The sequence below is a fragment of the Carassius auratus genome, chromosome 10, assembly GCF_003368295.1.
Source record: "Carassius auratus strain Wakin chromosome 10, ASM336829v1, whole genome shotgun sequence".
NCBI classification, from domain to species: Eukaryota; Metazoa; Chordata; class Actinopteri; order Cypriniformes; family Cyprinidae; genus Carassius; species Carassius auratus.
In genome coordinates, this window is record NC_039252.1 from 2,820,274 (window position 1) to 2,834,024 (window position 13,751).

The following is a 13,751-nucleotide window of genomic DNA, read 5'->3' on the forward strand; positions in this document are numbered from 1 at the left end:
TGTTGTAACAATATTACGAAATTCAGGGAGTTTTACTGGCATTATTGCAGTTTTGTTTAGGATGTGTTATGACAAGCTTAAATATTTACTAAATATAGATGTCTGCGACAAATCTTCTGTGCTGAGAATATGCTATTAATCAGAGAAAACAAGTCAGAAAATAGGATTAAACATATATAAATTAATTTTATTGTTGGCAAAATGGTGATTTTTTTTCTTTCCTATAGGTAATTTTAGGAGAAACATCTACAAAAATAAGAAATAAACAAAACAACAATTATATATATGATTAATATAAAATTGCAAGTTAAATTGCATGTTAGTGAGACAAAATTAAAGTTATCTAGATATGTGTAATGAACTCAGATTAAATCACTGTGCTGCTGCCTTTGCATTTTGCAATTACATATTCTAAATATTAAAATAATGATTAATATAATTAATGCTGATGTATTTAAAGCTGACGTAACATGTTATGGAATATATATTTTTTAACAAATAAATATCGTGTAGACAGACATCTACAATTAACTCAATTATTTATATTTATCCAAAGCAGCATTTATCAGTTCATGCACAAAGATCAAACCATGACCCTTGGTAAAAAGCTCCCACTACTCGTGATACACACTTTTCTCTGTCAGCTTGGATTCTGACCCTGAGTTTGTGATTACTTCATGATTTTATGTAATGAAACACAATTGACTTCTTAGCTGATGATGAAGAAATCATTATGTATAATATAAAGAAATTAAACACAGAAAACACTGCTGCTTGAAGTTATATCTAAATAACAATAATTTCCCTATTATTCCATATGTTTCTCATGTCATTAAAGATTGAGTCACACATTTATCCTCAATCCAGTGTAATATATTAGTAATTTGGCTTCCAGAAGAGAGTAATCACTATGAAACTATCGAAACATGTCTGGTTTTGTGTGATTCATCTCAGATAATGCTGTCTGCTCCTTCTGAAGATTTCATCTCAAACCTCAGTAAAATACACCGGAAGCAGCTTCAAAAAAAAAAAAAAGTCTGTGTAGCTGTGTGTATTTTTGTGACTTGGAGCCCCCTACAGTTAAGTGAGTTAAATTCACAATCATAACTGTGATTACTCTCATAATTACAGTGGGAAGTGACACATGAGTATTTGTTACTTACACACTCCCAGAACAGACATTTGAGGGAGACTGGGAAAGAAACAAAGCCTTTCTCCTTGCTATAAGTCAGTGTACCATCAGAATGATTTGGAAACTGATATTTCAAGGTAAAAATAACTTACATACAGTTGCTTTCAGTTATTTTAAGGTAAAGACTCCCTCTTAAAACTTTGAAGTTAATGTTTTGACTTTATGACTCTATTATCATAACAGTAAGTTATCACGATTCCATACTTCAACAATTTCCTTTATTAACAGTAACAGTAAACAATCAGCTTAAAGTGTGTTTAAATGCTACAGTCAAAATTTCAACCATGCATGCCATAAAAAAGATCATAGTTGTAAAACTGTAGGAAAAACGGTCTTGTTAAAGACTCAGTAGTTTTATCAAACAGTGATTCTTCAGCATGAATCCAGATGACCCATGAAAAGCTGAACAGTGTTTCAGTTCAGACAGATTTCCATCAGTTTCTGTTGTCAGAGAGATTCTGGGTCTTGAGCGGAGATGGGCTGCGTTTTCTCTGTGGAGGAATGGCAGGAAGAACTTGAATGTTTCGTAAAGGTTCTCCAGTCAGCGGTGGGAAGGAGCCGAGCGTCTGGCTTTGAGGAAAGACGGCTCGGTGTGGTTTGGATGCAAACGGAGGTGGAAGTACAGCCAGACCTGCTGCTAAAGAGGATTTCGACTTCTTCACTCCCTGAGAGACCTGGTCGGGTGGCAAGGAAACTGTGGACCACATTCGTTAAACCGAAGATGTGAAAAATACCAGTTTTGAGTGTATCATATTTAATGGATGCTAATATTGTTTTATCATGCAGGGAAGACATGGGAAGTGTTGTAATACATTTCATTTCAATGTCAATAGATTAGACCCATTTTAATTATAAACATAATCAAATATGAAACCACATAGACAAGTTTTTATCATTTCAAATTGCCATCTTTAGTAAATCTTTTCTTGAGCATTATGTACAGGGGATTGCATTGCATAGTCTTATGAAGCATGAAAGTATTAAATTAGGATATAAAGGATAAACTTACATCTGTGAGTGCAGTGGTCACGGATCGGAGCCAGACTGTTACGTGTAAAAGCAGATTCTCTGAGCCTCGGTGGAAAAAGATGATTGTGAGCTGTTTGGAGAAGACACACAATTCTGAATTTTACAAATATACATGACTTGACTAATTCACTGATTTATATCTAGGAGATTCTTCAGTTCGAGACTCTTGACTATTTAAAAAAAAAACAGTAATATGAAGCAACTGAAACAAAAATTCACAGTCTGTACTAGCAGCAAATAACATCATTTTAATCAAACGGTGTCTACCACACTTAAGCAGACTTTTAAAGAAAGATCTACTTTGTCAAATGAATAGTTTTACTTTGAAGTACATTTTAAATCATTATGTTTTAATAATCCTTTGATGTGGCTTAAAGAATTACTTTTTTATATATATAATTTGACCTGTAGTGTGTTATGTCTTAACTCTACTATATTGCAACATCACTATAACCATGTGTGGCGAGTGGGGCGGGGCCGAGAGGCGTGGGAACGAGGAGTGAGGCCAGGTGTAGTGATTGGAGATGAGCTACACCTGCGCCCCACCGCCGGTATTAAGTCCCACGTAGGAGATGGAAGGATATAAAACTGGAGTGACGACCGTGAAGGACGAGAGAGGACCAGGCCTGGGACATTATTTTATGTGTTTGGCTTTTATTTGTGCGCGTCAGTCGCCATGAGGGGCTGACGCGCTGTTTTGTGTTTATTTTTGTAATTAAAGTTTCATTTTGATTGTGCGCCGGTTCCCGCCTCCTTCTTCCCGATGAATATGGAGATTTGTATATCATTACACCATGTTTCAAAGACATCAGAAGTATTGTAATTTCGCACTTAAGCTCTTGCACTTGAGCACAAATTAGTGAAATTCTGCCAAATGCCTAAAAACTTGGACAAAGTAACAGATGTGGTAAACAGTTCACAGCCATTCGCTTTTATAATAATTGGATAATCTTTTAAAACTTAGGTGATTGTTAAATTGAATGAAGTAAAATAACCCTATGAGTCAAAAATGTTCACCTGACTTGCAGAATTAGATATCTCACCTGGGTCACTTCTCTGTATGTATGGCGTGGGGTTTGAGCACAGCACGTCTAAAGGGCTTGAGGATCCATGCAGCAGCTTGTCAAGCAGCCGTTCAGATGGAGTTGAGATCCATGCTTTGTGAGTCAGTATCTGACTGGATCCTGCAGCTTTCTCGTCTTTAGTTTTGCTATCAAACAGGTCATGCTCACTCTTGCTCTTCTGCGACCTGTGCGCCAAGTGTCCTGCCACATGACATCCGCTGGTCCTGTGGGCCAAAGTCTGAGAGTTTAGCAGCAGGGACTTCCCTAGAGTGATTGGAGGAAGACTCTGTGTGCGTATGGGTGGGAGGCGTTGGAGGTCCCTGCTGGATGTGTCCTCAGCGAGGTGGACTTTCTCAGAGTCATTATTTGGTTTTCTGACAGCAGCGCTGTTTTCGCTCTCATCTCTGGGTTCATTGACACAATCGAACATAGTGATGATGTCATCCACCTCAGACGACTCTTCTTTCAGCTGACCATCTTGACTCAAGTCTGTCTGCTGAGAAGGATGCAGTTCTTTCTTCTTCTTACTGAAGATGTGGTTCAGCATGCGAAATTTCCCCTCCTTGCGTATAGAAGGGTCACTGTTTTGGGCATGCAGTGGCCTGCTTGACACAGACCTGTGAAAAATAAGGCCATCTTTAGTTAAGAAAATACTTAATGGGATATATTCCTGCATTTTACATCTGATTAATACAAGAACTACAATATAAGTATGCTTTATTTTAATGTTACCTATTTTAAATTACCACAGATTCCAAACACTTGCTGCAGCTACCCAACAGTGCATTGCTTGTCACCTTAAAGGGGTCATGAACTGAGATATCAAAATTTTCTTGATCTTTTGACATAAGAGGTAATTTTACTATTAAAACATCCTGAAAGTTTCAAACTCTTCAAAAACTATAAAAAAAATAAATCTAAAAACAGCTTTTATTGAAGCCAATCAGCCAAAACGACAGCTTGTGGAATGTGCAAAATTATGATCTAATAGTGTTGGTAAACACCGCCTTCACAGAGGAAGGATCAACGCCTTCTTCTACATCGCTGCCAGTTTAGCCCCGCCCACCGAATCTACATCACTCCCTGTTTAGACCCGCCCACTGATTCTACATCATTGCCTGTTAAGCCCCACCCACAATTTTACATTACTCCTGTTAAGCCCCACCCACCTATTCTATATTACTCCTGTTCAGCCCCGCCCACTGATTCTACATCACTGCCTGTTAAGCCCCACCCACTGATTCTACATCACTGCTTGTTAAGCCCCACCCACTGATTCTACATCACTACCTGTTAAGCCCCAACCTCAGATTCACCCGTGTATTGTAGGTAAATGACAAAAGTGGCAAAAGCAGGTTTTTGAACAATATTTTATAATGAAGTGCCCGAATGTGTCAGTAAAAATGTGGTCCTTTGTTCACTTCATTTTACAGCGGATTAATTTACAAACAAGGCACAATTTGACGCAGGATTTTCAGAAAGATTGAAACTAAAAGACAATGCTGCATCAACGATATTGGATCCGACGGTATAATGTTGCAACACACAAGTGTGAGTAGCTGTTTTTATCACATGATCACTATCGCTTTCTCTGTTAATCGTTTCGTTCTGATGAGGGGTCAAAAACAGAACAGAAAATAGCCTTTTACCTCTAAATTATGCTGTTTTTTGATGTACAAAAAACAAAGACAATTCATGAACACACCTGTGTTGCTACACTTGGGAGGGGTAAAGCCCACTCTCTATTCACCTGCTCTTTATTGTCAAAAGTGGCAACTTAAATATACGTTTTTGCTTTCCAACAAACAACAACGAACCTGTTTTCAGTGGAGAGGAGTTTGATGCATGCAGTATGACCGCAGTACATGGCGTATGTGAGTGGCGTATTCTCATTAATATCTCGCGGGTTGGGCTCCACTCCCAGCTCCAACAATACCTGAACACAGTCATCTTTCCCTGCTGCAGCGGCCCAGTGAAGGGGGGTCCTGACACAAAAACAGATATAGCGTACAATAATGAGAAACGAAAGTTTATAATTTAGTAATGCATGAAGTGTAAGCACAATAATGCCTATTAAAGCACTACATTTTGTTCTATCTGACCCTCTGGTAAACACAATAATGATTAGCACTCCACAAGCTGACAAACTAATGTAAATATCAGAAAGTTACTGTACCGTTCATCCACGTCTACAGCTTGCAGGTTGGTCTCAGGAACGCGAGACAGTTCATAGAGGATGTCGCTGAAGCCTGCAGCGGCGGCGATGTGAACGCAGGTCTTCCCGTTCTCATCATCGTAATTGATCACAGAGGAGCCCAGGTGATGGTCAAGAATGAGAGAACACATTAACCGGCTGCCGCTCTGCCAAAGAGATGAAAACAATGAGACATAAACTGTAAACTAATAACTAACTTGCAATGTAGGCTATGTATATGTTTCACAAAAAAAAAATTAAGCGGAAATTGTATTACGTGATGAAATATGAAATTGTCTAGCTTACGAGATAAATAAAAAATACTGATAATTATATCATTATTATAAATACAATCATGTATTGTTGTAGAATATGTTTTACATAAGAAAATGGTAGTATAATGATGTGTTTGTTTGTGATTTGTACCTGCACAGCCCAGTGAAGAGCCGTTTTGAAGTCTTTGTCCACCAGTGTGGGGTCGGATCCTCTCTGCAGCAGGGCCTGCACATGCTCGGGCCGGTTATGGAAAGAAGCCCAGTGAAGAGCCGTCATTCCCTGCCAATGTTGAAGATTTTTATTAGTAAGATTTTGATCAATCAAGAATAATCAATGTGAATCTAGCCATTTTTGTTGCTAGTTGTTTTTCCATTATAATCCAATAGGAAATGGATAGAAAGGAATATGCTTACGTGCAGTAATGTACAGGGCTAATGAATAACATATGGTTAGACATACATTAAGGACCTCCCCTCCCTAGGGACTTAGGTAAAGTGTAATCTAAAGGAAAAGTTTTACCATGTGGAACCGCCCCATATAGGGTATATAATGAGATGCAACCTAGCATTTCGACAGAACTTCTTGCAACAAGCTCTCGACTTTGTTTTGCTTAAAATAAAGTCTTTTCTTCTGAGAGAAAAATCCCTGACTGAGTTTGATCCTTGGGAGAACCAGCAAAATACACCACACCAATCACAGTCTGAGACTTAACCAGATGCACCCTACCAACTTTTGATGACTGTACCTTCCTATAGGGTTGCAGGATTTTTCTGTTTTCATGGGAATTAATGGCAATACATGGGAATTAATAAATAACAATAAGTATCATTATTTATTAATAAATATAAAAATAATTAATGAATAATGGAAAAAACTAGATATTTGCAAAATTGCAGGTAAGCCTATAACAAGGAACTTAAATGTAGTTAAAACCCCAGATTTAATGCAAATTCAGTAGAATTTCTACTCTGTGCATTCCCTGTGCACAACTACATTTAAATTGATTAATTTCATCAGACATTTTTATCCAAAGAGACTTACAATTTAGGAATAGAACAAGTGATTCATTATAAAGGGTCAAAACACAATACAAAGTTTCAGGCATTGTTCAGCATAGTACAAGCTAGACAGAGAGATTAAAGGGTTAGTTCACCCAAATAGCAAAATTATGTCATTAATAACTTACCCTGATGTTTTTCCAAACCTGTGAGACCTCCGTTCATCTTTGGTTCATCATCACAGTTTAAGATATTATAGATTTAGTCCGAGAGCTCTCAGTCCCTCCATTGAAGCTGTGTGTACGGTACACTGTCCATGTCCAGAAAGGTAAGAGAAACATCATCAAAGTAGTCCATGTGACATCAGAGGGTCCGTTGGAATTTGTTGAAGCATCGAAAATACATTTTGGTCCAAAAATAGCAAAAACTACGACTTTATTCAGCATCGTCTTCTCTTCCATGTCTGTGTGAGAGAGAGAGTTCAAAACAAAGCAGTTTGTGATATCCAGTTGGCGAACAAGTTCACCAAATTGAACTGAATCGTTTTAAACGGTTTGCATCTCTAATACGCATTAATCCACAAATGAATTAAGCTGTTAACTTTTTTAATGTGTCTGACACTCCCTCTGAGTTCAAACAAAGCAATATCCCGGAGTAATTCATTTACTCAAACAGTACACTGACTGAACTGCTGTGAAGAGAGAACTGAAGATGAACACCGAGCAGAGCCAGATAATGACTCGTTCACGAGTCAAGAACCGTTTCTGTCAGACGCGTCCGATTCGTGAACCGAGGAGCTGATGATACTGCGCATGTGTGATTTAGCGTGAAGCAAACCGACACACAGAGCGTCTGAACCGAACTGATTCTTTTGGTGATTGATTCTGAACTGATTCTGTGCTAGTGTTATGAGCCCAGGTAAACCGAAGGCTTGAACCAAGGGCAATCATCTCAAATGATTTTCTGAATTTCTTCAACCGGTTTATTGAATCGAACTGTCCGAAAGAACTACTGGTGATCCGAACACCGATGCAACCGGTTCTTCACTTGTGAACGAGTCAGTATATTGTTCGTTATCTGGCTCGGCTCGGTGTTCCTCTTCACAGCAGTTCAGTCAGTGACTGTTTGAGTGCATGAACTACTCCGGGACATTGGTTTGTTTGAACTCAGAGGGAGTGACAGCCACATTAAAAAAGTTAACAGTTTAAGTCATTTATGGATTAATGCGTATTAGAGATGTGAATCGTTTCAAACGATTCAGTTCGATTTGGTGAACTGGTTCAAAATGATCCGGTTACATCGAATGATTCGTTCAGGAACCGGATATCACAAACTGCTTTGTTTTTAACTCTCTCTCACACAGACACGGAAGAGAAGACAATGATGAATAAAGTCGTAGTTTTTGCTATTTTTGGACCAAAATGTATTTTCGATGCTTCCTGGACATGGACAGTAGACCGTACACACAGCTTCAATGGAGGGACTGAGAGCTCTCGGACTAAATCTAAAATATCTTAAACTGTGTTCCGGGTTTGGAACGACATAAGGGTGAGTTATTAATGACATAATTTTGCTATTTGAATGAACTAACCCTTTAAGGAAAGATAAACACTATTAAAGCCATTCTACATTTGAGCCAATTGACTACTTGCTAATAACCTTTGAACCGTAAGGGCTAATTAACTTTCTGATTTATTCTGATCACTTGGCTCATGCCAAATAGATTGCACCTAAAATTTCATTACAATTTTTCAGCCAATGTGAATTTTCAGAATAATATACCTTTCATAAATAAATAAAATATTTAGTACTATTTTAAACTAAAGAAGAGGCTATCATCTCATAAACCTCTCACACAAGCACTAGATACTGCTAGTACATCCATGCACAGACATGCTGCTGTGAGCATGTAAGAAATACTGCTGCTGCACATACTGTATTACATATACTATAAAATATCCCCATATGAAACATTCATCCGATCTATTCAGGTGGAGCTGGGGAAGGAGGAGGGTTTCTGAAGCGCAATGCTACAGCAAACACTGGCTGAGTGTTTGAATATTAAACAGCAATCTCATTGGTTGGCGATGTTAAAAGAAACCATTCAGGTGCACCATGTACAGTAAACAATGATGCCATTATATCAGACTGAGTTAGAACATGACAAGTTTCATGACAAACTAGCATTTCTTTTATAAAAGTGTATAGCATTTAAAATATACTTTTAAGATTTGAATGGCACTACGCATGTACAATCATTACTATATAACCATTCTTCTTATCTAAAGGGTTTTACCAAGCTGAAACTCAAATGACTGAGTACAGCAGAACCTGATTTTACCAAGTGAGACATGTTCCTGGGACAACATCGTTGTTGACCCTGGAACAACATTGTGATTAACCAATCAGATTTGAAGAACCAGTTTATAGATTTTGTGAAGTTTACGCTTAAAATTAGTGTTTGGTGCTTGTACATCAGTGTCATTCATCTATCATTTCCTCTGATTTTAGGGATTATTCATGGTTAAGGTTAGGTTTAGGTGTAGGGATATGGTTAAGAATATATTTTTGGAGTAAAATGTTGTTCCAGGGTCAACAAAATATGTTGACCTAGGAACACATCGAACTTGTCAAAATCAGGACGTGCCTGAGTACATCTGCTCTGACTCACCTCATTGTCTTGATGGTTGATTTCACACAGTGTCGACTGCTGTAGCAGCACAGCCATAAGCCTTAAACAAACAAACAAAACATGATTATTACTCTATAAATGCTGCAAACACCATTTTACTTCCATAATATAACAGCGAACCAGGAAATCAACAAGAAATAAAATAAGGCTAAAAAAGGAGGGATTGGTAAAAAAAAATGTGCACTGATGATTCAAGGAACGTGCATTAGAAAAGTAAACGAGCTTCATTTTTGGTTTGAGGTTACTATTCTGTGTTGACAACAGTCCCTAGTAAAAAACTCATAAATTTAAAATGCATTTCATAGTTCAAATCTATTAGCATATTTACTGACATATCATTTGAGACTTAAATAAAAATGATAATTAAACTTTATTTAGCATACTACTTGTGCACAATTCATATTTTTTTATATTTAGCCTAAAATGTGTTTTTATGCCACTATTGATGAGGCTTGTGTGATCTTTATCTTCCTCGTTACCTGAAGTCAGTTTCGGCGGTAGCAGCATGAATTGGCAAGCGTCCGTTCTTATCGGGAATGTTCTGTTTCGCCCCGTTGCGAAGCAAACACACACAGCCTTCCAGCCAGCCCTGCACAGGATAAAACCACCAGACTAAACTAACCAAAGAAGCATTTAATTCAGTCAAAGCTTGGAAGGTCACTTCAACTTCATACGTGCAGGTTATAAACACAATCCACTGTCAGCAATGCGCACAATGTGCATTTAAAGGGATCCAGCTCGTCAGTGATCCTCAGAGAGTTTCGTTACCAGGTATGTTGCCAGAGAGAGGGACGTCCGTCCACAGGCGTCTTGTGTATTGATAGAAGCTCCCATCTTCAGCAGCAGTTTGACAGTATCCACCTGCCTCCCAGACACAGCATGCATCAGCGGTGTGGAGCCTGTCATCAAGACATCCGCAGTCAGAAACACTTAACAGCAGCTCTCGATCAAATTAAACCACGGGCCAGCTCTACTGTAATCTGTTTATGATGATGGCTTATTTCTGGCTCAGATCTGCTGAACGTGTGAACTGCATGACAATGATTATAGGTTTTCTTTAGCTTGCATGTTCGTGCAAAACTCAAAACCTTAGTGCTAGGGGTGTTGGATGGATGTGGCTTTTCCTTTGAACTCATCACAAAGTGCTTTTTATTTAAGTGAACTCAAGTTTCAAGAAAGTGTACTTTTTTAAGTACACTTAAGTGGTCTGTACATGTAATATTATGAAATTCTCAAGTACAGATACTTTTTTACATATACTTTGAAGAACACTACCCTACACACTGACTTCAATTAAGCGCGGTGAAGTTTTTCACAAAGATAAAACTAGCGTCAGAATGAGCTTCGTGAAGAGTGTGTATGTGATGAAGATCACCTTCACTATCGCAGCACTCGAGGATGGAGGGGTCCTCTCGTATGGTGGAGGTCAGCGTGTTCACATCTCCGTTTGCTGCTGCCTGGTACACCACATTCAGATCAAGCTCCTCCGCAGCTTCTGAGAGGAACATGAATCATTCAACAACATCTGCGCCGCTGGGTGTAAGATGAACCGAGTTTTGAAGAATAAAGGCAGACAGTAGCTGCTTATCACTGACTTGTCAGCTTCAGATTAATCAGCATATGATCATCGATCTTTCAAGGCATGCTAATTGTTTGAAATTAAAAAGTGATTTATAATCAGGTCAAAAGAAGCAGGTGTTCAAGATGTTTTTTATTCCCATGAAAAATCTCAAACATAAACAGAGCAAAGGGTGAATTTTGCATCTCAAATGTTTCTGATGAAGATTCTCATGTGTCTCATTTTAGAGATCTCAAACTACTACTTTTACTGTAGGTCTGCAAGCAAAATCTCAATACGAACCTCAAAATATCTCACCAACTTCTCGTCAAGCAAAATGATCTACAGTGCTGTTCAAACGTTTGGGATCAGTAAGTTTTGTATTTTTTTTTTTTTATATACGTTCTTATACTTGTCAGGGCTGCATTTATTTGATCAAAAATAAAGAAAATAAATTGAATTTTGTGAAATATTGCTTACATTTAAAAAAAAAATTCTATTTTAATATACTTTAAATGTCATTTATTTCTGTGAGGCTCCGCTGTATTTTCAGCAGCTTTCCTCCAGTCTTCAGTCTCACATGATCTTCAGAAATCATGAAAATATGATGATTTATTATCAATGTTTTTTCAGGATTCTTTGATGAATAAAAATTTGAAAAGAACAATGTTTATAAATTTGTTTTTTAAGAAATTAATACTTTTATTCAGCAAACTGATAGTAAAAATTATATTGTTAGAAAATATTAGAAAAATGCTGTAGTTTTTAACATTTTATTCATCAAAGAATAAAAAAAAAATACATATATATATATATATATATACATATATATATATATATCACAGGTTCCAATACTGATAATAAATCATCATATTATAATGATTTCTGAAGATCATGTGACACTGAAGACTGGAGGAATGATGTTGAAAATTGATTGGACTGCATCATCACAGCAATAAACTATATCTCAAAGTATAATAAAATAGAAAATGTGTATTTTAAATAATTACTATTCTTTCTGTATATTCAAATACTGTACATACAGCCTTAATGAGCAAAGGAGACGGAATTAAAAAATATAAAAAATCTTACTGACCCCAACCTTAAGGCAGTATAATATTTTATAGTTCATATTAAGCTTTCATTGTTCAATATTCTTACTTCATGTCAACAACTGGATCCCACAAATTAATTAACTCCTACCTAAGGAGATATGAAAACAAGATGATGAAATTAACAGCTCGAGCAGCCGGTGAGCAATCAGATATTCCTTTGGGTTTATGAATGTATTGTGTAGGATGAGTGTATTACATCCATAACAACACAGAAGATCTGCTGACAGAGCAGCTGTCACACACCTCATCCACAGCAACACAAACCCCCAGAATTAATCATCAAACCCTGGGATTGATGGCGACCCTCACTTCGTGGTTTACAAATAATCCGTCGTGGGCACCCTCCTCTTCATTCACAAACAGATGGCAGCTCTCACATCACGCAGGCAAATGATGGGCAAAACCCATAGATACGCATTACTATGGCAACAGTGGCAGCAGCACTAACCCCTCCTGGTTATCAGTGTGTGTGTGTGTGTGTGTGTGTCTGTGTGTGTGTGTGTCTGTGTGTGTGTGTGGCACTTTACCTTTATGCTGCTCAAACACAGATGAAGAGTTGAACTCCATAGCAGATCAGATGCAGTCTTCAGAGGAATCCCTCTGGTGTCCACGACATGATGTCTCGTCTGCTCAGAGCGATCGCGCGGGGAAGAGAGAAGGAACAGGAGAGGAGAGAGAGAGAGAGAGAGAGAGAGAGAGAGAGAGAGCAGCAGCTCCTGGAGGAGGAGGCTCTGTGTGACTGTGTGTGATGTGATGGGAAACACACTGAGCATGTGCAGAAGCTGCTCTTCAACCTGTCTTCACATCACAGCACTGTGTGTGTGTGTGTGTGTGTGTGTGTGTGTGTGTGTGTGTGTGTTTGTGTGAGTGAGTGTGTGTGTGAGTGTGTCTCTGTGTGTCTCTGTCTGTGTGTGCGTGTGTGTGTTCTCAACTCTAGCAGTTATTCCTTCAATAAGTGATTCCCAACCAGGGGGAACGTCAACTACTTTCTTTCTCTTTCTCTCTCTCTTTCTCTTTCTCTTTCTCTTTCTTGTTCTTTCTTTCTTTCTTTCTTAACTACAGAAAAGACCAGATAAAATGTGAAAACACTAACCTAAATTATTTTATATTATTTTATTATACCTCCTAACATTTACTTTATTTTCATTATTCTTTTCTGTTCTGTTATATTCAATATTCTTTCGTTATGTTCCATAATATTTGTTTTTTTAGATTTTATGTTCTGTTCTATTGTTTTGTTCTTGTCTATTATTCTATTATTTTCTATTCTATTCTATATCATATAATTATTTACACTATTTTGTTCTACATTCTATATGATCTTATCCAAAATTTTACATTCTTCTGTTCTATTCTGTTTTGTTCTTGTCCATTCTATTCTATTCTTATGTCTTGTCACAGTTCTATTCTATTCTATTCTATTCTATTCTATTCTATATTTACAATGTCTTATCCTAATATTTATATTCTTATTTTCTTTTCTTTTCTATTCTATTCTATATATTTTCATTGTGTCTCAAAATATTTGTTTATATGTTTCTGTTCTGTTCTATTCTGTTTTGTTTTTGTTAATTCTATTGTGTTCTCTTCCATATTATTACGTCACATCGTATACTATTCTATTTTATTATTA

The 13,751-nt window shown here is 37.4% G+C and overlaps 1 protein-coding gene across 2 annotated transcripts; it reads right to left on the reverse strand.

Annotated features, from left to right (window-relative positions):
• Window positions 1-1,413: 1,413 nt before the first annotated feature.
• LOC113109554 (ankyrin repeat domain-containing protein 55-like) lies at window positions 1,414-12,864 on the reverse strand. 2 transcript variants are annotated; one of them, XM_026273182.1, is made up of 11 exons: window positions 12,646-12,864; window positions 10,821-10,940; window positions 10,214-10,344; window positions 9,925-10,034; window positions 9,425-9,485; window positions 5,906-6,034; window positions 5,462-5,646; window positions 5,103-5,270; window positions 3,265-3,902; window positions 2,202-2,291; window positions 1,414-1,886 (listed from the first exon to the last, which is right to left on the reverse strand). In XM_026273182.1, the coding sequence occupies exons 1-11, from the start codon at window positions 12,683-12,685 to the stop codon at window positions 1,627-1,629; spliced, it is 1,932 nt and encodes a 643-aa protein (XP_026128967.1). In that variant the 5' UTR covers window positions 12,686-12,864; the 3' UTR covers window positions 1,414-1,626. The 2 variants fall into 2 exon arrangements, with proteins under 2 accessions (XP_026128967.1, XP_026128968.1); XM_026273183.1 differs by having other exon boundaries at window positions 1,414-1,706; window positions 12,646-12,858.
• Window positions 12,865-13,751: the final 887 nt, after the last annotated feature.

Bases quoted from the DNA above. Each gene is read 5' to 3' on its own strand.
- LOC113109554 (XM_026273182.1), bottom strand. From the start codon at position 12,685: ATGGAGTTCAACTCTTCATCTGTGTTTGAGCAGCATAAAG. The intron at 5,647-5,905 runs GTACAAATCACA...TCTCTTTGGCAG, and splicing joins CTCTTCACTGGGCTGTGCAG to AGCGGCAGCCGGTTAATGTG. The intron at 2,292-3,264 runs GTGAGATATCTA...TTCTCCAAACAG, and splicing joins CATACAGAGAAGTGACCCAG to CTCACAATCATCTTTTTCCA.